Consider the following 27954-nt stretch of genomic DNA (forward strand, 5'->3'; position numbering starts at 1 on the left):
AAACTTTTTGAAAAATTCCTACTGATTTCTAGAAGTTTGTATTTCTCATTAACTCACACCTAATTAAAATTTATTATATTATATATTAAAATTTATTATATTAATATTATATAAAAATTTATTATATAAATAAAATAATATTTTTATTAAAAATATTTTAAATATTTTTAAATCCAATTTACAGCAAAATTACAGAAGCATAATGCTGATTTCCTTGTTACTCAAACTAAAATGAGTTATATTGGGGGTACCTGGGTGGCTCAGTGGGTTAAGCCTCTGCCTTCAGCTCAGGTCACCATCCCAGGTCCTAGAATCAAGTCCCGCATCGGGCTCTCTGCTCAGCAGGGAGCCTGCCTCCCCCCCTTCTCTTTCTGCCTGCCTCTGCCTACTTGTGATCTCTATCAAATAAATAAATAAAATCTTTAGGAAAAAAAATAAATAAATAAAATGAGTTGTATTTTTCTTTTACTTCTTTATTCTACAAAGATGACAGATTAAAACTGCTTTTTAGCCTGCAACAAAAAGGAAAGAACTACAGCTACATGAAACATCATAGAGGAATCTCAAAAACATGTGAGCAAAAAAACGCCAGACAGAAAAGAGCTCTACAGTTTGATGTGTTGGTTACATAGCATATACATTTTTATTATCAAGCTATATACTTAAGATCTTTGCATTTTATTGCATGTAAATTACATATCAATAAAATTGCCCTTAAGTATTTCCATTAGACTTCAATAACAAAAGGAATTTTCTATGTTTAATTGATACTGCTTTGTCCTATTACTTTTCAAAAGAGATCAGTCTCCCTTCAGAGTTAGGCTTATTTTGAGGGGGTAATCCATTCTTCCCCAGTTAGCATTATCTGGGGTTACATTTCTATGGTAGGCATTAAGCCATTTCAGAGTCCCCATGTGTATCAGAGAATCAAGCAGGGGACACTCTGCTCTATCTGGTACAAACAAATACATCAGTCTTGTTTCATCTTCCTCAGCCTCCACACTCAACCACCGTTGTGACCATCCTGCTTCTCTTCAAGAAGAGTCTGACTATTGGAGGTCAACAAGAAAACGTAACCACTAGTTGACCCATGAGCTGGACTTGGGCAATTGGAGGCTCCCCATCCCCTCCTGTGTCCTTGGAATGTATATTCCACTTCCCTTCCCTGCTCCCAGAAGCTACACCCAGGTTAGAGCCTTGAGATAGAAATGTGTTGAGGCCATGCAGACTGGGTAGGTAACTGAACCCAGTTAAGGTCTCTATATAACTTCTGAGATTCTGGAAGGTGGGTCCAGAGATTTATTCATATTGTGGCTGCCCAAGACAAGCCTCATATATAAATTCCCTTGCTTAGTTGAACCTGCCAACTGCCAATCTGGAGTGGTCTGCCTCTTTCTCAGGTCTCTTCCCATATTATACCCAGGAAGCCCCTGGGACAGTGAACTAACAATGACTATAGAAAGGTGGTTTATCTGGAAGGAAGTAAAAGAGCAGTACCCTCCTCTTGCCACATTTCCCAATCGGAGCAGGCTCAACCCTTCAGTTCCATATCATGGCTGAGATTTTCTCACTGTGTACTTACTGCCCTAAAGCCTAGTGATCAGCCTTCCCTTGCCAGATCCAAATATCCCGAACAGGAGAGCTCTGAGTATACTAATAATTATCCATATCTTCAGCCATCAATTCCTACCCAAGGATAAGCCTCATCCCAGTTTGTTTATTCTGTGGGAACATTTGTTGCTTTGGGAAAAACTGCAACCTCCAAAAAGCAGAGTTGTGTACTCCACGTGGACCCAAATAGGACAAGTACATCAGAGCTGAAGAGTCCAACGGCAGGACAGTTTCTTTTATCCAGATACAAGCAGCTACTTACTAATTGGTGTTGAACTTGGCAGATTAACAAATTCTTTTTTAACTACTTCTTCAGCAAAAGATGATAATTAAATCTAAGCATCTCCTTACTTTTCCAACTCTTCTACCTCTTCATCTCTCTCTCTCTCTCACACACACACACCAGAACAAGCAGAGTTTTACAAGGGCAGTGCATTATAATCCATACAAGGGTAATGAAAAAGTCTCCAACATGTAGCTGTGGCACAGCCATTAACAATATTCCACATTATTGGGTGAGAAAACTGGTTTCTCAATCTAAAATACAAGTGCCTATGATTTATTTCACTATTTATTCATTAATAATGGGTGGTTTTATTGGCTTTAAGAGTGTAAACAGGGCCCATATAACACAATTTCCCCTGAGCATCCAACCCTGTTCAAAAGACAACTTTTTCCCAAATACAAAATTCAAGGTTCTCTTTGGAGAGACAAAGCTTCTTTAAGTCTTTAAACCATAGTGCTTATCAGTGTCTGCCTTTAAATATTTTTAAAAATTTTAAGGATGAATTTGAGATAGAGCATTCTGTTGCCCACACAAAAAATCATGCTGGAATGTCTTTCACAACTTTTTCAAATACCACAAAATATGAAAACTTTATTTGAATATATTAGTGAGTATATCTAGGTCCATTCATATCCTCCAAAATAGAACATTCATTTAGTATGTGAATGTTCTAAAAATGAGATTTTGAAGGAAAAGGGAGATAATAATAACAAAAGAAATCAATGTAAAAAGGGGAAAGAGAAATGGGTGAAAAAAAGGGATGATGAAAAAGTGGAGACTAAGAACAAATGGTGAAAAGAGTAGGAAGATGACCATGACTGAAACATATTTAAATTGTATCACTCTTTACAATATACTGCATACAGCATCTTCACAATCTGGTGGTTTTCAGAAAAACTTCTAAATCTACCTTGTAGATTTTGCTTTCCTTTATTCAACAAAATAAGCAACAGAACATGTCATTTTTAAAAATGAACATACTTTTCTCAGATTTAGTCTTCATAAATTAATTACATGCTCCATAGTGTTTTCACAGCACAACACCTGGGAAATAACTATATTTCCACAGCCACAACTTGTTCTTCATAGCCCTGACTTCTCATTGTTGTTTTCTGCAGCATGTAAAGAGATCTAACTTCATTCCTGAACAAAGGAATGGAGAGGAGGGTAATGATAAGCGTATTCATAGCAATAATAACTTAGTAACTAACATGCTGTCAGATATTGAGTCAAGCACTTTATAAGCCTTATCTTTCATGATCTTATCAATAATACTGTCAGGTTGACATTACAGTTGAGAAAACTGAGACTCACAGAGGTTAAGAAACTTGATCAAAACTCTAGACTATCAGAATCCAGTCTGTCTTATGGTCTAGTCGGCACAGTTTCCACTACACCACCGGAGGTTTTTCAAAAGATTATCAACCATGACTTCCCTAACCCACTGGGGGATTTCCACACCATACCTTACTTTTCACTCTGCCTCTTCTACAAATCCCTCTTATCATTCATCCTGAAAGTCTAAAATTTCCCTAGATTTGTTCATTCTATCTGCTCCTATCTAAAGCTAGGTTGATTTTGAAAACAGTTGTGAACATGGCTCTGATTCAGTTTGTGTATAGCAACCCTGTATTACATAGACAGTGGACTCTCTTTCCATTTATTATGGGCCACAAAATCATGTCTAAATTGCTAGTCACATTATTGATAAGACTCTTCTCACTGCAAACATTCCCTAAGTATGTTCCCAGTGGACTACATTCTTGCCTGGATACACAGTTTCTTTAATGTGTGAGACTCCTGAGGTAGAAGTTTTCTGCATGACAGAAAATTGTGGTCTCATGAAGCTAGTTTCTACAAGGCTACACAGACAGACATATAAAGATAGACAGCAGGACTGGAGATGTCAAAAATCATTTCTGAGGGAAAAAATCTTCTCAGATTCATATATCTGCTTGGCCAAATTTCTATTCAAAATTCAAAGAAATGAATTGTGAGCTCTTGGAAGAGAGCCTTTGAATGCTGTTCAGCCAATTCCCCAAGATAATAGCAGGCATTGTATCATGTTTGTTTGGTCCTTAACACACAAAAGCACAAAACTTGTTTTATTTTTATTTTTTTTTATAGAAAAGATGGTTAAATGAAAAGTTCCTGTCTTGTTTTGCTGAAAAGGAAAAAAGGGATAAAGGTTTTTAATTTTCTTTTATGAATTGAAAGCTATTTCAAAATATAGAATAGTCCAAGTATAATAGGAGGGAAATGAACAGAGGCCCTAAACTTCTCTCTCTTTTTGTTTTGACACATCCACAATTGAACATGGCATTCAGTGTATCTTACAATGGTGAAACAGGAAAATACGTAGTAATGAACAGTGCCTAACACTGTCTGTTTCATTTTTTGAGACATAAATGTCCTGTAGAATGAGTTTAAAGAAATGAAATTTTATAAAAAGGAGATAGAAAGGAAATATTGGGCATAAACTGTGACCCTTCTAAGTTTCTGAAGCTGTAATACAGAGAGAAGAGAAAGAAAAAATAAATCTATAGAAATGTAATTGTCATGCAACCTGTTTAGAGAGAAAAGATGTTTGAACAAGTGTTGTGTTAGCAATTACCTGGATCTTGCTCCTGTAACAGGGTTTAGAAATGAACAAAAAACATAAAAATTAATTTTAAAAAAAGGAAGGAAAACTAAAGGAAGGAGAAAGAAAAAATAAGTTGCAAAAAACATGAGAAAAAGTTCAGACTTTTTTCAAGAAAAATGTGGGGTTTTTTCTTTTTCTTTTTTAAGACTTTATTTATCTATTTGACAGAGATCACAAGTAGGCAGAGAGACAGGCAGCGGGGGGGTGGTGGGGAGCAGGCCCCCCGCTGAGCAGAGAGCCCAAAGCTAGGCTGGATCCCAGAGATCATGACCTGAGCTGGAGGCAGAGGCTTAACCCACTGAACCACCCAGGTGCCCCAGAAAAATAAGTTTAAAAAAAATGTGCACATGGTGAGAAATTGGGATAACACATCAACATCAGTTGCCTACAGGTATATCACCCAACATTAAAAAAGAAATTTGGACAATTTCACTAACCCCGCAGATAATTCCTAATTGTGCCAAAACCAAACACCAAAACCAAAAAAGCAGCAATTGTTCCTGTAAACCTTCATGGTAATGGTCTACTCTACAAAATTATTAATACAATAAAGTTATACTTTATATTTAATCGAGTAGGGGCTTTCAAATTTCTTCTCATGAACCATTTGAATACTTACTAAGTAAAGTATTCAACTGATATAGACTTTAACTGATATAGACTGCTAAGAATTAAGACATTTTAGATCTGGAAACAAGCTTGGAGTTCATATAGTCATAAAATCACTCAAAATTAAAATGGAAAAGAGAGATCATCTTATGTATACTCCCATATGGGGATAGATTTCTCCATATAATTTTTCCATTAGGTAATCATTAAACCTATGTTTTAACTACTCACTTATTTTCAGATCCTTCATTTTATAGGTACCAAAAATACTACCCCAGGAAGATTAATATTTTATTTCAGTTTCAAAAAAGTGTACTGATAAATATATAATTCTTGGGGCACCTGGGTGGCTCTATGGGTTAAAGCCTCTGCCTTCGGCTCAGGTCCTGATCTCAGGGTCCTGGGATCGAGTCCCACATCGGGCTCTCTGTTCAGCAGGGAGCCTGCTTCCCCCTCTCTCTCTGCCTGCCTCTCTGCCTACTTGAGATCTCTGTATGTCAAATAAATAAATAAAATCTTTTATATATATATATATATATATATATATATATAAAATTCTTGATTCAAATAGATTTTGAAAATGTTGAACTTTAAACAGCAGTAGAGATGCTAATCCACGGCAGAGCATTGCAGGACTTTATTTTACTAATCGACATTATAATTCCCCAAGAGAGAATACAGTGTGATGGATTTCTCAAGACCATCAAATATTTGTTCTTGTTTTGATGAAGTTGGGAGTAGAGAGTGACATACGACTTGAAGGGTAGAATTTGTGAGACTAAGTTTCCTCTGAATATATTTTGAAAACGTTGATCTAAGTGGCTTTCCCAAGCACATAGTTTGTGTAACCTAAATCTCAAAATTCTCGGGTATTAGTTTCAAGCCCATGAGTTTCTGTGCTTGCATTAGACATAAAAATTAGCTTTTGATCATTTTCTACATTAAAGATTTTCAAATTTCTATGATTTCAATGAATTTCCTCCTATGACTCTTCATAGATGGTTAAGCCACACACGTCGGTTTGATGAAAATAAAAGAGGGGGCTGGAGGATTGCTTATGTGTTTCTCACTCTCAGATGATCTGCCTACACCTATCTGAGCTTGACTAATCAGAGGTTGATTTGAATGCACTGGAATATAGAATTTGTACCCAGAAAGTTTTAGCTTTATGTGTCATTCATGCCTCTGTTTTTCAACTGACAAATGTTTCTCTAAAGAAATTAAAGTTCTATTGGGAGACACTTGAGTAAACTGTCAAAATAGGAGTTAATGAGTATCAAGAAAAAAGCATAAGGAACTACACATAGGACAAAGAAGTAGAATCTAGAAACTGGAAAGGAACCAAAGAAAATATCAGCCTAAATTCTGCCTAGACCATTAGATCACCCGACACTGCTCCATTAGTGATAATTTGGCTCTTCTAGATCCTGCAGAAGTATTCTGTTGTATGCAGTGTTCAGTTTGAGGACTCCAAAATTTTTGGAGTTTTATTAGGACTATATTAGGTTTTTTTTTTAACATTTTTTTTCATTTTTTTCCACAGGCATGTGTCATTTTGGCATTGCGAAAAAAAATCTTCTAAAGTGTCAAAAGATGCTTAAGAACAAAATCTATCCAATATTAGAAAACTATAATGGGCCACTTACATGACTCTATATCAGAAAACTTCATTAAATTTTCATGATCCTATTCCCTAATAAAATATCTGCTGCCCTTTCTCTTTAACAATTGGCCATAATGGCAGTCATAGAAAAGAACAATATCCTCAGAAACAAATATTAAAAACCCACTTCAGCCATTGTTTAGAAATGTGAATTGGTGACCAAAGACAAGTATAAATCAAAGATTAGAAGTCTTAATATAAGAAACTGTGGCATTAAACATATAATGATAAAACATTTTATATCAAATGATATAATTATGAAAAGTCTATCAAGTTTCCTAGTCAAATTGCTGCTACTTGTATGAGGACCATACTTTGAGAACCACTGTAAAAGCTTAACTGGTTTTTGCTCTGAAATAACCTTTCTTAATAAGTTTAAGATACTGGTCTGAGCCCCTGAAATGATCTCAGACGTTTAATGCTATTGTTTGTGTCAGATGTTAGGGCTCTAGTGTAAGGGAACCTAGAATCACCCAACAACCCGTCTGGAGTGGTTTTGATTTATAATGCATCTCGAGTTCTGACTGTCTAGGATCCCAGTTTTTGTTCAAATCCCAATCAGCCAACATACATACGGTATTAGTTTCAGGTGTAGACTTTAGTGATTCATCACAACACCGTGTGCTTATCACAAGGGCCATCCTCAACACCCATCTCCTGTTTAACACCCCACCTTCCCGCCCAAATGTCATACCCAGGCTATCCTCCAACAGGCTACCCACCTTTCCCTGGATATCCTGGGAGTCTGGGAAACGTAGTCTAGCTTTATGGCCAGAGGAGAAAGTTCGGTGAATATGTGACAGTCTCTGCCACTCTCAGACATTGTCTAGTCTGAACTGGGCTCCAAAATGTCACACCCTATGTATGACTCAGCCTGCAGGTCAGGAGTCATCTTTTCCCCCTCCGGGTCAGTATCCTTATCCTAGTGGCTTTCCTCCAGTGGGAGGAGGTGCCTTCCCCCCAGCCCCAAGTAGTGGCTACCCTGGAGCTGGAGGCTACCCAGCCCCTGGAGGTTATCCAGCCCCCGGAGGTTATCCTGGTGCCCCACCACCAGGGGGAGCTCCATCCTATCCAGGAGTTCCTCCAGGTCAAGGGTTTGGCGCCCCACCAGGTGGAGCAGGCTTTTCTGGCTATCCACAGCCACCCTCACAGTCTTATGGTGGCAGCCCAGCACAGGTCCCACTACCTGGTGGCTTTCCTGGAGGACAGATGCCTTCTCAGTATCTTGGAGGACAAGCTCCTTACCCAAGTCAGCCTGCTGCGATGACTCAGGGAACTCAAGGAACAGTCCGACCAGCTGCCAACTTTGATGCCATGAGAGATGCAGAAATTCTTCGTAAAGCAATGAAAGGTTTTGGGACAGATGAGCAGGCAATTGTGGACGTTGTGGCCAACCGTTCCAATGATCAGAGGCAAAAAATTAAAGCAGCTTTTAAGACCATGTATGGCAAGGATTTAATCAAAGACCTTAAATCAGAGTTAAGTGGAAATATGGAAGAACTGATCCTTGCCCTATTCATGCCACCTACATATTACGATGCCTGGAGTTTACGGAATGCAATGAAGGGAGCAGGAACTCAGGAACGTGTATTGATTGAAATTTCGTGCACGAGAACAAATCAGGAAATCTGAGAAATTGTCAGATGTTATCAGTCAGAATTCGGACAAGACCTTGAAAAGGATATTAGGTCAGATACATCTGGGCATTTTGAACGTTTACTGGTATCCATGTGCCAGGGAAATCGTGATGAGAACCAGAATGTTAACCACCAGTTGGCTCAGGAAGATGCTCAGCGTCTCTATCAAGCTGGTGAGGGAAGACTAGGAACAGATGAATCCTGCTTTAACATGATTCTCGCCACAAGAAGCTTTCCTCAACTGAAAGCTACTGTGGAGGCTTATTCCAGGGTGGCTAATCGAGATTTGCTAAGTAGTGTTGCCCGTGAATTTTCTGGAAATGTTGAAAGTGGTTTAAAGACCATCTTGCAGTGTGCCCTGAACCGCCCTGCCTTCTTTGCTGAGAGGCTCTACTATTCTATGAAAGGTGCCGGCACAGATGACTCCACCCTGGTCAGGATTGTGGTCACTCGAAGTGAGATTGATCTTGTACAAATAAAACAGACCTTCAGTCAGATGTATCAGAAGACCCTGGGCACAATGATTGCGAGTGACACAAGTGGAGATTACCGAAAGCTTCTTCTGGCCATTGTGGGCCAATAGGAGGGATTTTTTTTTTTTTTTAAATAAATGAAGCATATCCTTCAGTGATTGACCTGCATGCAGCAGTATCAACCATCACCTAACCAAAAGAGCTTTTTACTAAGGACCGTGTCAGGGTACTGTGCTTGGTTTGCACATGTGGTTACTGCCTTAATTCCAATGTTATTTTTTTCTCTGTATACAATCAATTTGAAGCCATATCACAATGATGTAGTACTAATGCAATGGTTGTAAGGCATAATTTGCACTGTTTTTATCCTAATCAGGATCCCAAATTGAATAAAAAAATCACAGCAGTTTCCAAGTCTGCATAATAAAGCTGAATAAAAGAAAAAGTTGCAAAAAAAAAAAAAATTATTATGAAAAGTGGCATCCTTGCCCATGTAGAAAAATCTCAATAAAAATTTCCTAAGAAGAAGTTTATTTGATTTGTACTACTCTCATTCTACTATAAAGCCTAACAATGTCATCTAGTGCCAATAAAACCAACTACTGGCCATTCCCTGTTCGGGATCATTATTGCCAAAGGAATAAAAACGTCATTGAATGACTTGTCTATTCAATAACTCAAACCACCATTTATTGAAGAGATGGCCTGTTCTCCACGGAGTATTCTCGGCTCCCCAAACATTAGTTAACCATATATGCTTGGTTTATTTCTGGGCTCTTGATTCTGTTCTATTGTTTTGTCTACTGTTATGCCAGTACCATACTTTTTTGATGACTACAGCTTTACAGGAAAGCTTGAAATCAAAAAGTGTGATGCTTCCTGCTTTGTTCTTCCTTCTCAGGATTGCTTTGACTATTTCATGTCTTCTGTGGTTTCATATTAATGTTAAAAGTGGTTTTTGTTTTTGTTTTTGTTTTTCCTGCTTCTGTAAAAAATGCCATTGGAACCTTGATAGGGATTGCATTGAATCTATAGATGTTTTTTGCTAGTATTGGGATTTTAACAATATTTTTTTAAAGATTTTATTTATTTACTTGACAGAGAGAGAAAATACCTTTCCATTTATTTGTGACTCTTTGATTCCTTTCATCAATATCTTGTAATTTTCAGAATAGAGATCTTTCACCTACTTAGTTAAATTTATCCCTAAGTATTTTATTGGTTTTGATGCCACTGTAAATGGGATTGATTAATTTCTTTTTCAGAAAAAAATAATTGCTCATTCTTCTGCATGATTAAGTCTACTTCTGAAACTATTGAATTCTTCAGTTCTTGTATTTTTCAACTGTAGGATTTGTTTGTTTTGATGGTTGCTATTTTCTTGTCAAATTTCCCATTTTATTCGTGTATTATTTCCTTCATTTTATTTAGTTGTCTGTGTTTTCTTGTAGTTCACCAGACTTTAAGAAGATTTTTTTTTTCTGAGTTCTTTGCCTGACAGTTCATAGTTCTCCATTTCTTTAGGCTCAGTTATTAGAGCATTATTAGTTTCCCTTTGTGGTGTCATAGATACCTGATTTCCCATGGTCCTTGATTCCTTCTATTGGTAATCATGCTTTTTTGTAATTGGGCTCCTCTTCCAGATTTTACAGGTTTGCTGTGATAGAAACTGTTCTTTACCACTCAGGCCACTTTGGGTGTGTCTGCTGGCAATGTCCTTGGACAGGTGGGACGTGCTATTATGGCTTATTTGGGGACAAGGCAACTGTTTGAGCTCTGAGGATGGGGATAGAGGGGGAGTGTGCCTTTGGCTGAGAATAGCTGGATAAGACTGCTGGTTTAGTTCCCTACCTGAGTGAGGTTATAGGTTGGGCTCCACAGCTGACTGGATTCTTGGGTCAGGCATACTAGATGGTCAGGACAGGTTACCATATTTTTAGTCTAAATGGACTATGAATTAGTTTCCCTGTCTGGATGGGGCAGCAGGCCAGGCCCAAGGGTCTATAGAGTTTGGGGTTTAAGGGCTCAAATCAGGACCAAGTATACACTGAATTCCCTAGTCAGGTGAGACCACCAGTTTTGATTTGCAGACGGGGGAAGACTAGGCTGTGTTCTCTGTTCAAGTGGCACTAAACATAAGGCTGTTGCATGGGCTATAGTTTCCCATTTGCTCTGATTAGCTTCCCTGGTTTGACAGACTAAAGACTGTATTCAGTGATGACTAGGGCAACAAATTAGATTTTCTGCCCAGGTGCAGTGGAAGACGAAGCTTTTAAGCTGGGAAAACTCTTTGTTTGTTATGCCACCTCTAGCCAACCTGCACCCCAGTTTCCCTGGCTGAGCCAGGGACACTGGCTTCATTTTGCAAACTACTGACTCTGCTTGTCCTTTTCTAGATTGGAATACAATGGGTTGCACAGCTTCCAGGAGTTGTCACTATCCCTTCTGGTCAGTTGGGACTGGAAGATACTCTCCACTGTAGGAAGGGCTATGTTTCAGCTCTCCAGCCTAGGCAAGAGGCGAGGGGCCACTCTAGCTACACTCAATTTTCCAAACAGGCTCTGTGACTGAAAGGGGCTGAGAGCTACCCTAGGTCTTGGCTATGAATTAAACCCACTGCTTGTGATAGCATGGCAAGTCTCCATGCCCAGTACTGACTTTGCTCGAGGGGTGATTAATTTTGCCTGAGTGCCCCAAAGCCACACAGCTTCCAGGAGTTGTGGCTAGCCCTTCTGCTCATAAGGCACCAGAAGATACTCTCCACAGCAGGGGGACTGTGACTCTTCTCCTTGTGAAGGTGTGGGCAAAACAGACTTGAGGATAGGCAAAATTTCTCTTTTGAGTATCTGAATCAGAAACAACTGCACCCCACCAAGTTCCCTGTTCAGAGTGCATCCCATCCCTGTTCTCCAGATGAACAAAACCACTGGCTGGGATTACTCCTGAGAACTGCAGATATGAACTCAGTCTACTGAGATCTGTGTGCTGGTTGTTCTGAGCTCCTCCCTGCTTCTCTGTCCTAGAAAACCAGTGGTTGAGCCCCCAGATATTTCTCTGCAATCCTCATGGTGTGAGATCAGAGTAAATGTAAATTTTCTCACAATGTCACCCTAATGCTGGGGGGAGGAAGCTCATTGTCCAGGGCCCTGTTTTCTTTCCCACTGGAGAAACCAGGGGCTCAGGGGAAACCTCTCAAGGTGCTGGGCTGGGCTGGCCTGGGGGAGGGACAATGCAGTCAAAACACAGCCACTCCTCCTACCTCTATAATGCAGTCCATCTTGGTCTCTGTGGTGCAGGGTGGGGGGGTGCTTCAGCCTCAGCCCCGTGTTTGAGGACTCTTCGAGTGGTAAGTGGTGTCTTGTTCTTGAATAGTTGTTCTTGTGAACAGTTGTTCTTATGAAGGAAATAAAGTCAGTAACCCATGTCACCCTCTTATGACATCACTCCCACAACTTAATAAACTAGGGAAAGCACTGAAAGTCAGCCTTCAAATCTGACTATACTTTTATTTCCTATATTTACTACCACAGGATTTATGGCTCCCATGGCATACATGAGAAGAATAAAGGCAATTCTGAGCCAACAGTCTCTCACAGATGGCATCTTTTCCGTCATAATTAGGCAAAGTGTACATCATGAGACAGGGAAGTATAATTTTTTTGCATATTCTCCCTTGAGTTTTTGCTCCTATTCTTATGTTGTTTGCATTACCAGTGTGGAGGAAGGAAACTGTCGTTATTCATGTGTTATGGGTTGTAGGAGAGACTTTTTTTTTTTTTTTTTTAACAAATCAAACATTTCAGAAGTTTCCTTCTAGCAGATTTTTTTCATTTTCCTGGTAAATGTTGAGTCCCAGTTTGAAAATGGAGACTGACATTAAAATTACTCTTTTTTTTTTGACTATTGCTGTATTTTGGACAAGATTTTTTTGGTGCAGAAAAAAAAAGAAAACAAAAATAACACAAAAATATTTGACCAACAAAACAAAATGAAACAAATTTATGTTTATAAGTAATTTAGAGAATATATTTCAGCATCGAAGAGGAAAAAAGAGAAAGCAGTTATAAGAACACACAGATTATATCTAAAAACACCTCAAAAAATTTAAGTTTGGTTGATATTAGTAAAATATTTTCCATGTCTCTCTTGCTCTGTTTTTTGGACTTAAATACCTCCACATACAGTCCTTTGCTTAGACTTGGATCTCCACATTTCTTAAAATACACTCTGGAATCACAACAAAAGAATCAGAGTCTATCTTGTCCAGGTTTGAGAGTAGGTCACATTTGGTAGCAAATGCTCTCCATTACAAAGCCTTTAATGGAGGCTTAATGCTGTGATATATTGATGTCTTTAGCTAGACCAAGAAGTATCTGAAGCCCTCCTACCTCTGATGGAAATGATATGGTAAGAAAAGGAACTGATAGAATTAGAGATCATTTTGAGCTTGAAGCAATGATGGGAAATACCAAATAGAGACATGAATAAGGAATATAGGTAGTTATACTCCAAAGAGATCTGCAAAAAGGAGAAATTGAAGTGAACAGAAGGAGTTTGAACTGGTTTGAGCTCCAACAGAAGTAGATCTTGAGACAGGATTCAATGCAAATAGTTTTATTAAGGTTGATTCCAGGAAATACCTGTAAATGAGGAGGAATATAACAAAGGGAAAGGAAAACAATCAATATAGGATGCATTGCCCTGAAACTCTGCTGGGGAATGATGGGAGCCATTTTAGAGCACTGACATCTAACTTATCTGATGAGAGATGAGGGAGATGGTGAATTTATGCAGCAACTACTGTCACTAGTTGGTCAAACGCAGCTGCTAGGGAAAATAATTTCGTGGCACTTCTGGCTCAAGTAGAAACGGATCCCACATATACAGATAACTCCCAGAGAGATGCAAAAGCTAGCAGTTGGAATTTAGGGCAGGATGCAATGAAACTGTACTGTCTTAAGAAACATGGATAAGACAATGATAGCTTCTGCCAGAAGCAGTGGGGTGCTGTAGCCGGCTCACACTCGCTTCCCAGTTCTTACCATGTACATCTTTCCCTAAATTCCCATTCAGTGACTTCACATGGGTAACTCGAAATCAGCTGTGGTGGAAGGATTTATACCATGGCAATTAGCAAATGCTACATATCAGTCTTTTCTAAAAATAGTTTCTATTGAGAAACATTCTTTTGGTAAACATTTACCAGCTCACCACTATATAAAGCAATATTTACTGAAATATACAAAATACGAAAACCTTGCTACATTTTTTTTTTTTTTTCTTTAGAGAGGGAAGGTGGGAGAGGGGCAAAGGGAGAGAGAAGAATTTTAAGCAGGCAACACGCCCAATGCAGAGCCCAGTGCTGGGGTCAATCTCACAATCTGGAGATCATGACCTGAGCAGAAATCAAGGTCAAATGTTTAACTAAATGAGCCACCCAGGCACCCTCCTCCCTTTTTTCTTTGCTAGATAATTTTTTTTTGTAAGTTATCTGCAGGAAAAAAAAAAAAAAAAAGAGTTCCAATGAGCTTTAACACTTTTATAAAATATTTTCAAATTTTGTATAACATAACTAATGCCTAAAATGACTACAAAAATGAGGATTTAGATAACCTTGCTCTGGGTGAAGTGCTCTGCTAAATGTAAAGTGATTAGGTAGGCAGTGGAAAAGTAGTAAGAAGCATCAAAGAACAAGGAAGGGAGATCCAAAGGGTGACAGGCAACGCATCTGGCCTCTGGAACTTATAAGCAGATAGGAAGAAAATTCGATCAGTAATACTTGGCGTTTCTAAGATATTGCTGGCCACTTTCAGAAGTTCACAAGCAATAACAGTGAAGCTGCATAACATCAAAATGGATGGCCCAAATAGATGATCTAATATTAAAATGTCACTCTTTCTTCAATGTCACTTTTTTGGACTAGTGCTTGCCAGACATAGGTGGAATGGGTGAATGTGATCACAAGTTACAAACTTCCAGTTCTACAATGAATAAGTCATAGGGATCTAATGTGACTATAGTTAATGATACTATACTGCATGTTGGAAAGTTGCCAAGAAAGTAAATCTTAAAAGTTCTCATCACAAAAAAAATTTTTTTTTCCTAACTGTGGATGATGACAGATATTAACTAGACTTACTGTGGTGATCATTTTGCAATATATACCAATATTGAATCATTGTGTCATGTCGTACATAGGAAAATGACATGTTATATGTCAATTATACCTCAATAAAAGGAAATCCCTTACTTTTTTCTTCTTCTCTCTCTCTTTTTTTAAGTTAATGATATAAAAGCTTCCCTCTCACTTTAACAGTTTAAAAATAGCCATAGTTCATAATTTTCTATTTTTTTCTGCATTTGAGCCAGGTATATTTTACAATTTCAATCTCTCAACAGATATCATTACCATAATTATTATTCTGACCTGCTCACAATCATCCCTAGGAATTCGCTTCACCAACAAAAACAACCACATTGTCTGTTACATTCTGAGTCTCAGGAAAGTAGCTTTCCGCAAGCAGGAAACCCCTGTATGCCGGTTCCATTCTTTAACTTCAAACAAATCTTTGTAATCATTATCACAACAATTTTAGCACTCAATATTAATTAGGCAGAAACTAATAGTATATTAAATTTCAAAATATCCAATATGAGAAGCAATAGCAGGACATAAATTTTCTCAAATACATTTAATTAATTTTTAAACATCTAGGGCACTTTCAAAGTCTGTTTTGAATGATTTCCCACAAGTTATTTTAATCCACTATGTACTACTTTAAAAAATATTCAAATGCTAAGATCTCGAGGTCTGGGATGGAGCCCTATGTCTGGTTCCCAGCTCAGGAGGGAGTCTGCTTCTCCCTCTCCCTCTGCCTCTCCCCCTGCTTCAGCTCTCTCTGTCTCTCTCTCTCTCAAATGAATAAATAAAAAAAAAATTCAAAAAAAATACTCAAATGCTAATACCACATGGCATTTGACACAGGATATTTAAAAAAAGAATTCTTAAGTTACCTCTAAAACAGTACCTGGCAACAATTAAAAGCTCAAACAAAAGAACCCATGAAAGGGTAACGGTGAGTTTAGGGTTGACAGACACTGACAGGGTAAAGTATACAAAGTCCTGAAGGCAGAAAGACTATTTGTAGCAACAACAGTAGCAGCAAGAGGGACTAGTGACAAATTGAGAAAATGCAAGTCAGCTGGCATCCCCACTGGAACACTAAGGAGATAAGAATCTGTAGCTTATTCTTGTGCAAAAGATCAGACACTGCCCTTCCTTTAGGAGAAATACTTAGCTGAAGAGGGTCCTAGCTTCATATTTGACTATACTCAGGACTTAATTCATCTCCGAAAAACCCATAAGGATCTCAGTTATTCATTTCACTTTGCCCCTGGAGATATCAAACATTGGGCAAAAAATACCTAGTTGTTGACAGAAAATAATTTCTACTCTCAGACAGCTAAACAGCAGCCTTCTTTGAACGAGATATCATTAAATGCATCTAGTTTTCCAAAAGTCTTTGCATGTGAATTGTCTGGGGATAGGCATCTCACAGTTTTAGTGAGGTGAATTCATTGCAAGGCACTGTGCTTAGTACTGAAGAGGATTTAAAAAAATGGAATAAGAACCAATTTAATATTACAAGCTAATTTGATCTTGGATTTCTTTTTTTTTTTTTTTTTGCACGTATGGAGTGGGGAAGAACTATTAAAATCACCAGTATGGTCTAAGAGTTTCATAAAACCTGAAGATCGGTGATGAGGTCTATCAAAACAAATTAATTTTAGAAATTCAGACTATATATTATCCATGTTCTTCACACTCAGTATTGTTGAGACATCATCGGTTTATTTCAGAATATGCTTAAGATATCTTTTTTTTCTATTTCAAATTTTAGTTTTTCATTGGTTTACAAAATAATTATGAGAGACCATATTTTTTTCATTATTCCATATAGTGTTATACAACTGGAACCAGACTCCCAACGGAAAAACAAATTCCCAGTTAACAGTAAACTTTTCCTTTGTTGGTACAATTTGAACAGAAAGATTTTTCCAGATAATTTTATTGACAGGAAAGCACTAAGAGCTCCCTGCAAATACAGGAAAACTAATTAAAATCTGATTCATATCCAGACTTCCTTAAAGCTTACTAGCTCTCTTTTATATTTCTCTGTGTAATAAAATTTATTAGATTGAATTCATTTATAATTACCAGTTCTCCCATAACCTTTTTGATTGCTTATTTTCAGTCAGCTTTGCCAATCCCTCCTTTTCTCACTTCACTGTGACATAATATTGTGGTTCAACCATCATGACCTTAAAGGAGAGAAAAAAATTAAGGATGCAAAGAGAAAAGAAAGGAGAGACTAAGAAGTAGAGAATAAAAAGGAAAAACAACCAACAGAAAGAATAAGGCAGATGTGTGTGTGTGTGTGAGAGAGAGAGAGAAAGAGAGAGAAATAGAGAAGCATACAGAAGAAAAAGTGATATGGGAAAACAACAGCAAGTTGTTCTCCCAAAGCCAGAGACATCAAGAGACCAGAGCCTTTCTAAAGAAACAGTCCCTTCTTGGATCATTAGGATTTTACTGTTGGTAGTATTTTAAATTTTGAGACATGTTTACAACCCTTAGTATGGAGATCAGATATTAAACCCCTGTCTTACCTTTCCCTCATCCCCTCAACCTGAACTCTTTAGGTAAGAAGTTCATCCTTGAACTCCATTTGGCCTTCATCTATTGGTGTAAAATCTCTAATTCTGCCTCTCCCCTATACACCATTCTAAGTTTCCAAAACCAATGTCAAATTTTCCAGTAAAAGATCCACGATGCCATTCCAAACCCTATTTTGCTATATTTAGCAAATCAAATGACCTTCCAGAATCACTGATATAACAAATTTTAAGCTATATGCAGCCAAATATAATGTTCAAATGAAATAATGTGATTTGTTTTTATATATTTAACATCTCTACATGTATTGAAAGGAATTTTGTTTTTGCCAGGAAATGTTTTTTTCATAAGTGTGTGTGGGGGCCATGAAAATAGACCATTCACATCTCCTGCTATGGGGAACATAATTGACAGACAGCCTCAGCTGCTGTACTCTGAAGCCATTGCAATTGTACTGAGACCATGCTTCCCACAGCTGCTCCCAGAAAATTACTGAGTATGGCAGGGATACTAAAGCAGGTCCATTCTTATGAGAAGTGGGACTCCTCTGTCAAGTAACTTTGGTTTAAGGACTCTCTATGGGCCTGGTCAAAACTTTCCTAGAAATGTATTGCACTCTGAGACTCCTCCTCTATAACCCTTCCTTCTCTACCTTGCAGAGGTCATTCCTGCATTCTGGTCTCCTAGTTTTACCCACCACCTCCTCTGGCTTCATCCCATTTTCCCTGATAGGCATTTTCCCCAAATAAATCGTTAGATATACAATCCCATCTTAGCACCTGCTTCTCACAGGACCCAAACTAACACTAGTGGTACTGAGAGTGGTCCAAGAACACAGGCAATAAAATTTGAATTTAGGACTCAGCACACAGTGGACAGAGAGGATAGATGAGGTATGATGAGTCCCTGGCATAAGACAACAGCTAAAACTTTTACTGGTAGTGACCTAGGAAAATGTCCCAGTGTATGGGAATGCCACTCTAGGTCTAGTAATCCAAGCATTTAGAAAATAGAGTGGAAAATGGGGGGAATCCCCATAGACAATGACAGTGAAGTTGACTGGTTGTTGCTAATTTGTTTTAATGGCTTAAAGAGAGATTATGAGAAACTGAAGACCACTGACAAGTAGTAAATGGTTCATCTGGAGAAAGATAATGAAGAAAGTGATGACCTGATAGAGTTGCAGAGCTTGAGAGATGTTTGAATCTCAGCCATGGCAGATCTGTTTTGTTAGCATCAGGGCCCTGGTTATGAGTAATGTGCGATTTTGAGACATGACATAAAGACCTCTGGATGAACTCCCCTGATCATATTGGCTCAGCAGATGCCTCTCAAGCCTTCAAATCTGACAAAGGCAGCTCACCTTTCCCCATTCTGAAAGATGTTTCAGATCTATCTTCCCAAGAAGGAAACAAGCAGTCCAGATCATTCATTAAGGTCATTATGTATGCTCTAGTGAATGAAGGACCAGTATAAATAATAAGTACAATATGGTCCCTTCCATAGTTCATGTTGATGGAAGGGGAGGCAGCCATAGAGCTGGCCTCATTAATATCCATGGGGATAATGGGGTGAGGGATTAGTGCTTAACTATAAGAAGCTAGGAGGCCCTAAGGTAAGATAAGGTTAGGTAAGAGGAGCACTGAAGCAGGCTGTACCCACTGCACAGATGGTTAATAAAGCATGGCGGCATCCCTAGCAGCAAACTAGACAATATTTTACAAAAGTGCTAATTAGAATCCAATACAAAAATTTAAAAGACAAGAATGAAGGAGAAAGGATCTAAGGAAAGTTGTCCCAATATAAAAGTCATGATCTATTACTAAGTTCCCAGACCTAAGTTTATTTTCAGATCTAGAACACATTGATACATATAGTGATACAAATGATGGTTTCTCCAGTCCTTCCCCAAAGGAACCCAAAACCATTTACTTGGTTTGACTACACTGTGAAAAGGAGAATACTCAAACATTTTGAGTACTGTTGGAAATAGGTTATTGATATCTAGAGATCCAAAGCATCATTATGGCCCCCTTTTAGAACCTTTTTAGCTAATGGGCACCATATAATAGAATGGAATTGTGACTAAAATCCAAATAGGAGTGGGCTCATACCCGCCCAGTGGTCATTTCTCCAGTCTCCAAGTAAATAATTAAAATTACAATACTTAGCCATTGAAGTAAAACCCACCAATACATAACTGATCTATAGGGTAAAAGCTTTCATAGTGGGAAAGGCCAAGTGGAAACATCTGAAACTTCTCACCACTGGCCAAGATATAAGGTTAAAATCAATACTGCATTCCAGGGGAGATGGAGGAAGGAGATTGGTACCACCATTAAGGTCCACTGGGAGGCATACCTGGTAGTTTCTATCTTATCTCCAATTAATCCTACCATACTTGCCCCTGCAGAATCTGTATGGATCCTGAGGAATGATTGAAGACTGTAGGCTTAATTAATCAGTTACCCCAATATCAATTGCTATGTCAGACACAATACAGTTGTTGGGGTAGTTTAATAAAACTTTGGGTACATGCCTTATAATCACTGACTTGGTGAATGCATTCTTTTTCATTTTGATTAAGAAAGAGGTTGGAAAAAGTTCATATTCTCATGGAACAGATGATAGTATTCATTTACAGTTTTCCCTTAGATCTACATCAACTCTCTCACTTTGTCATAATATAGTCCAAAGAAATCTGGACTGCCAAGACATCCCACAGAACATTACACAGATGATACATTACATCAACAATATCATCTTGACCAAAAAGCATGAACAAGAGGTGGCTAGTACACTGGGGGCTTTGATAAGACACATGTGTTACAGTAGAATATAGGAAAACCTTACAAAGGCTCAGGAGCTACCACTTCTGTGAAGATGTTATGGATCTAATGTTTACAGAATATCAGGATATTATCTCCAAAAGTTAAAGAAATATGTTGCATTTTGCATCAGCAGTGTCTAGTAAGCTTTTTTGGGTTCTGGAAGCAAAATAGTCCATGACTAGGAATACTTCATTAGACGTCAGTCCTGGTGATACATATGTTTGCCAGCTTTGAGCGGGACCTAGAGCAGGAAAGAGCTTCACAGTGCGTCTAGGTTAATTGCAATCAGCCCTACTACACGGACCATGCATGTAACCACGATCCAGTGGATCTTAGTATTTGTGGGGAAAGAACGTGGAGTTTTTGGCAAATGCCTCTAGGAGAATCACTCTGAAATAAAATTGTATAGAATGAGGTGCCATATCACTAGGCTCCGGTAAAGACAAGCCATTTAACCACAGCCATTACATGATTATACATATGAAACTGCTCAGTTTGAGTTGTGTTCTGTTGGATGTATCAGTTCCTAAAGCAGGATGGGCCCAATAACAATCCTTAATAAGAAGAAAAAGTTATGTCTGGGATAAATCCTGAAAAGGACCAGATATAAGTAAGGAGTATGAGTAGAAAGCACAAATGTCCATGTCACTCACCACAACTGTACCAGCACCACTCCCCGGCTAGTACCTATGACTCATAATATAAGATGTCCCATAAGAACAAATGAAGGAAGAAGAAAAACCTGAGCTCGGATTTTAGATATGCACGCAAGCCAAAAAATAGACACTAGTTGGATTATAATACATGTCTGTAATGGAAAGACAGCTGGAGGGCGAAAATATTCTTTATGGACAGAGTAGTGAATGGTGTACTTAGACATTTACTTTATATGCAAAGGGAAGCGGCTCAAGGCAAAAAATATATAGAGATTCGTGGGCAGTCACCAATTGTATGACCAAATGAACAGAAGTAAAAAGAAAAAAAAAAGAAAAGAAAATTAGAAGATTCAAGATTAGAGGTCTTAGAAACAAGATGGAGAAATGAAAAGAGGCAAAATGCGTGACGGTTTTTGTATCACTGTATATTTTAGCCTATCACTAAAAAATTCCCCCGCATGGAAAAGGCATCACATAAACAAGCAGACAAAATGACTAGGCCTGTTGATGTTACCTGGCCTTCCCGACTGGCGACTCCAGTACTGGCCTGACGAGCGCTTGAGAGAAGTGGCCATAGCAGTAGAGACAGAGGTTACACATGGGTCCTCTAGCACACACTCCCTCCTAGCAGGGCCAGTCTAGCTACTGCTGACCCCAAATGTCCCATCCGCTACCCACAGACACCAGTGCTGAGCCCCTAATGTGACACTACTTAAACTTCATCAAAATTTAAAGTGTTTTAATAGTATCTCTCTGAAAGATACTGTTTTAATAGTATCTCTCTGGGGGCACCTGGGTGGCTCAGTGGGTTAAGCCTCTGCCTTCGGCTCAGGTCGTGGTCTCAGGGTCCTGGGATCGAGCCCCACATCGGGCTCCCTGCTCAGCGGGGAGCCTGCTTCCCTTCCTCTCTCTCTCTGCCTGCCTCTCTGCCTACTTGTGATCTCTGTCTGTCAAATAAATAAATAAAATCTTTTAAAAAAAATAGTATCTCTCTGAAAGATACTATTAAGAAAACGAAGACATAATCCATAGACTGGGAGAGAACATTCTTCAACTAAATAACTGACAGAGAACTGGATCCAAAATAACATAAAGAAATTTTAAATCCAATAATAAGAAGATAATCCATAGAAAATGGACAAAGATTTGACCAGACACTTAATAAAAGAAATATAAGAATATTCAATAAGCACATGAGAAAGTGAGAAGCAGCAGATCAGCCGTTGTCTGGGGATGAAAGTGCTGGGAGAGATAGAATGTAAAGAGTATGAGGAAATTCTTCGGGGTAACAGGAATGTTTTATTTCTTGACTGTGGCAGTGGTTTCATGGCTGTATATATCTGTCAAAACTCATAAAATTGTACACTTAAAATAGGATGTAGTTTTCATAGATAATAATTTTACATATATTATACCTCCACAGAATTGACAAAACAGCATTACTAGGTAATTTGAAAAGAAAAATCTATTTTTTAAAAAATCTATGTAATATACTGGGATAGACAGGACAAATACAGGGTTATTATTTATTATTTCAAATTATTTTTTCCTGTTTGATTTAACAGCAAAATCATTCTTTCCACTTATGCAAATAATGAGATAATACTAAAAATTGTTACTTTCTCAATTTGGTTTCTCAAAGGAAAGATCACCTGAATGAGAAATACCAGAATGCTTGTTGAAAATGGAAGTTTCTGGACCTCAACCCATGGCACTAAACTAAGATTTGCAGGATCTATGTGAAGCATTACCAGTATCTACAGACAGATGTATTTTACCTGTTGTGCCAATTTGCATGTTTGGCCAGGTGGAGAGAAGCAATCCCTGCCTCCCACCTCTAAATCGTAGACAGTCACAATATTAGAGTAGTCCTCAAGCCACAAAAGCTCCCTTCCACTTTGAAGTTTCTGGAGATATCAAATTCACCACTTTATCCTCAAAACTGGGCATGTTGAGATTTCCAGTGGTTTCCACAGGTTTCCAGTGAAACTACTGTGAGAATCATATTGAGATTTCCTAATACCTCCTGGAATTGGGAGGAATTCCACCATGACTACCAAGTATGGAGAATTCTTCAAATCCCACTCCCTGACATGGGTTTCCTAGGGTTTGGGGGATATGCTGTGTGGTGTGAAAGACACAGTGTCCCACGGAAAAGTCTTACACTCTCTCACTTTCAGTCTCTATTCAACTTTAGCCAGGATCTTCATGGAAGGAAGGGTACAACCATTCTAGAGTTCTAATGAGCAGAAGGCCTCAGATTAGGTTGTAAAAGCAAAATAGCATGGCACACACATTTTTAATGTGTATTGTTGATTCCCTAATTTCAAAAAAATAAGGCATAGTAATTAGTGTAAATCACTGTAATTATGTACAGATTACATATACAAATTACATATAAATACAACTAAAGTAATATATACAAAACTAATAATAGATTTTTAAAGAAATCAATTTAATATTTTTACCAAGATAGAAGAGAGGAGTGATGAGTAAATGTTTACATGTATACAGAAGTATGTATTTATTCAGACATACAAGTAAATGTCTAAAAAATATTCACTATGTAACATGGAATCTTGGCATTTCTTAGTACAATTTGGACCAACAGCTACAAATTGCTGGTTATACAATTCAATGTAAGTATTTTGTTTAAATTGTTTAGACACCTGTAACTCTGTAAGCTAACTCGGAAAAAAAAGCTAATATTTATCTTTCTGGTGAAACCACAGTGCAGAGAGAAGGCTGGTCAAACTAGGTTGGAACAGTTACTTCAAATGTGTGTTTTCCTCTGGTCTCTAATTAGATAATGCATTTTAAAAGATGATGAACTCATGTATCACAGTCGGATGTTTCAAAAATAGGCATGCTGTAGTTAAACAATAAAACTCTAGGTGGTGGCGGCTAGGAGGAGACATTCAATATTTTATCACAGGAAATATAAGTAAATCAATGACATCTGTTCAGTGGATGAAACTTTCTCAGTTTAGATTCATCTTGGTAGCGGTTCTCTTCTTGCCAAAATCAAGGAGCTATGAAAGTCCTTCTACCAAGTAGATTAGCTTAGCTTAGCTGGAGACCAAGCCCGTATCACAGAGCAGAGAATGGAGGCAGGAGCCCAGCATTTTGTAAAGACCGTGTTTTGGGAAAGGGGGAATGCCTGGATAGATTCAGTAGAGAATACAATTCATAGAAACCTTGAGAAATTGTTTAGTGATCCTGAGAATTCCCTGATAATGACATTAAGTTCCTTAATAAAAGAAAATGGCTGGGGCACCTGGGTGGCTCAGTGAGTTAAGCCTCTGCCTTGGGCTCAGGTCATGATCTCTGGGTCCTGGGATCGAGCCCCACATCGGGCTCTCTGCTCAGCAGGGATCCTGTTCCCCCTCTCTCTGCCTGCCTCTCTGCCTACTTGTGATCTCTGTCTGTCAAATAAATAAATAAAATCTTAAAAAAGAAAGAAAGAAAGAAAATGGCCATCCAATAGATCAGAGCATAAATTAAGGAGATCAGAGAAAAGCAGACTCTAAGGACAAGATTCAGAATATCAGAATGACAAGAACAACAGCAATCACAGCAAACAAACAGAACTAAACTAAACAGGTCTCTTTGACTTGAGCTACCTGGTGACTAGATTCCCAAAGTATAAGACAGGAATGGATACTAATATATCGCAGTGCGTATTTACTTTGCTGCATGAGCTCTTATGAATGCTTGCTATACACTTCTCATCGCATGTTATAGATTCCATTCTTCAACCTTTTTTCTCTTCTATTATCTTTCCAACGTCCCACTTTAAAGAATCCTACCATGTGTTACTAGAAAAGATACTACAAAAAGATAGACCCTAACTTGTAGTGGCTTTTCAAAATTCTGGTTCCAGAGTGTGAAGAGGGGAAATTCCTATCTTAACAGGATCTTGAAGTGGCACACATCATAAGACATAAGCCATTTGAACTAAAAGTGTACTTATGAAGGAAATAAAATCTTCTCTTCTTTGAGTTACTGATATGTTGTAATGACATTCATCACCTTTTACCTTTTATTACAAATATCTGCACATACATATCCCTTGATACAGAGGGAGATGAATTATTTATATAAGCATACATGTCAGATAATATACACATATTTATAGAATTGAATAACTGAATGAATGAATAATGTGTGATATGGTTATTATTTTTGTTCCTCAGGGCAATTGAAAGAAATAGAAAATATACTTGGGCCAATAAATTCTGGATTTGCATCCTATTTCTGTGGGTATTAGACATTTGGCCTTGGGCAAATCATATAACCTATTTAGGCCTCTCTCAAATTAAAATTTTATTTATTTTTTTTTCAAGATTTAATTTATTCATTTGAAAGAGAGAGAGAATGAGCAGGGAGGAGGGGCAGAGGGAGAGAGAGAAGCAGACTCCCCACTGAGCAGGGACCTCAATGTACAGCTTGATCTCAGGACCCTGGGACCAATATCAGAACTGAAGGCAGACATTTAACTGACTGACCCACCCAGGCACCCCTCAAATTAAAATTTTATTTGAGATGAGGATATTAGAGAATTCTACTATTATGAGTTAAATTGTACCTTCCCTCCCCAAATTTATATATTAACATCTGAACCCCCAGTACCTCAGATTGTGACATTATGTGGAGACAGGATCTTTATAGAGGCAATCAAGTTAAAATGAGGTCATTAGGATGGGTCCTTAATCCAAGATGATTGGTAGGAAATGGGAAACTTGGACCCAGAGACACATACTGAGGGAAGACAGAGTGAAGAGATACAGGAAGAAGATAGCCACATATGCCAAGCAGGAAGACTTAGAAGAGATTCTTTCCTCACAGATGTCCAAAACAATCAACTCTGACAACATCTTAATTTTGTACATCCAGGGAACCTCCAGAACTATGAGAAAACAAATTTCTGCTGTGTAAGTCACCTAGTTTGTAGTACTTTATTATGGAAAGCCTGTGAGAGTGTTGGTAAGAGAGGTCTTTATAAATTTTATAACTAGCCATGTGGTTCTCAGCAAATTGTCCTACCTAGTTCTAGAGTAGAGATCAGCAAACTATTTTTTTGTAAAGACTTCAGGCTTTGTAAGCCACAGGCAAGTTCTGCTGCATATTCTATTTTAATCTTTTAAAAATGTATAAACCATTCTTAGCTTATCAACTATGCCAAATTGAGCTGTGAACTGCACAGGCCCACAGGCTCTAGTTTGCTAACCGCTAGAGCAATGTCTCCTGTCACAGGTCAATTTTTAACAAATTTTGTTTGGTAAATCCTAATGCGTCATTCAAATGCATTTTACAAATAGTACAAATCTAGTTCAATAAAAGCCTCTCAGTTATTTCCAGTAAAATGTTATTTTTCATCCGACCTCTTGTCTTCACTCCTCAAAAGGTGTCATAGGGCCTTAAGTTCTTTTTTCTACCTTTCATCAATTATAAAACTTTATTTTTTAAAGAAATTCTTCAATATTAGGTTCTCATTTCAAGTGATATGAGTGACAAATAGAAAACTTTCCATGTACCTATTTAAATAGACATACAAATTTGACAGCTTGATCCGCTCTACCTGAATATGCCATGATTTAACAACTTTAGTATCAACACAGTACTAGACATTGCCCTCAATGCAGAATTAGCTATAATGATTCCTCATTGATGTCAAAGTATACTTTGGGTTTAAAAAAAAAAAAAGTCATTAATACAGCCTTTAAAAGAGTTCACAGACCAAAGCCCCAAAGCCACTTCAAAAATATATAGTCCAATAAGCACAGGCGAGGTAGTTTGCTTGCTAATCACAAAATCGAATTTGCTCCTAAATGCCAAAATGTATGTGCTGGAGTTATAACTGCAGCCTCAGTGCTCACTACTATTTCTTAGGAAATCAGTTATTAGGTTTGTGAAGTGATAAACAGGTCCTTGTTCTGCTAAAGTGACTAACCTTTATTCTTTATAGATCCATCTCTAGGCATTAAAAAAAATTTCCTGTTGAATGCACAAACTTTTTGTATTTAATTCTAACCAAGCTTCAATTGTGAAAATGAAAATAGAAACTATTGTTGGCAAATGAGTAAACTAGCACACAACTTTTTAAACCAGCAGATATTTCCTCCTTTATCTGTGAACATCTTGTCTTATTTCCTTCCAATTACATTTTTTTTCTTCCATGAACAGCAAATATGTCATTTCTATCATTCTCCTGCTGGTGGCCTTCTGGAAGATGATTGAATTACCCAATCTTTGGAAGGAACAAGCTGTTTTATGTCTCGAGTGCCATGGATTTTGTAGATTCTCTAGCTCTGGGGTCTTTTTCAGGTTATTACAGATTTTTAAGCTCCTTTCAGTGAATAATATTCTCCTGAAGGAAATGAAGGAATGAAAACTCTGGCTATATGCAGTTCTCCAGGGCACAAAATCACAGTGATGAGCTTTTCCCACATCTTAATGAAAGATGGGAATTATGAGAAGTCAGTCAGTGTTTCTCCAACTAGTTAAGAGACTATCTGCATCACATTCCCATGTATGATTTGTTAAATTACAGATTTTGGATTCTGATCCCAGACTTTCTGAATCAAGATCTACAGAGGTGAGTCCCCTGTATAAGTTTTCTAGTGCTGGGTAACAAATCATCACAACATAGTTGCTCAAAACAAAACACATGTATTATCTTGTACCATCTCAGAGTTCCTATGGGTCAAGAGTAGTTCAGGATCTTACAAGGCTGAAATAAAAATGTCAACCAGGCTATCTACTTTTCTGAAACTCAGGGTCCTCTCCCAATCTTGTACAGTTGTTGGCAGAATTTAGATTCTTGAGGTCGTAGTTATAGAACTGAGTCCTAACTTATTAATGACT

General features: G+C 37.9%; 1 protein-coding gene across 1 annotated transcript; it reads left to right on the forward strand.

Moving 5' to 3' along the window:
- Nucleotides 1–7498: 7498 nt before the first annotated feature.
- LOC111150076 (annexin A7-like) lies at nucleotides 7499–9360 on the forward strand. Its single transcript, XM_022507420.1, is given in 2 exon segments — nucleotides 7499–7567; nucleotides 7687–9360. Coding segments are annotated over 2 exon segments (1416 nt in total). The 3' UTR covers nucleotides 9034–9360.
- Nucleotides 9361–27954: the final 18594 nt, after the last annotated feature.

Source organism: Enhydra lutris, unplaced genomic scaffold (assembly GCF_002288905.1).
Source record: "Enhydra lutris kenyoni isolate GAN:26980312 unplaced genomic scaffold, ASM228890v2 scaffoldscaffold2, whole genome shotgun sequence".
NCBI lineage: Eukaryota > Metazoa > Chordata > Mammalia > Carnivora > Mustelidae > Enhydra > Enhydra lutris.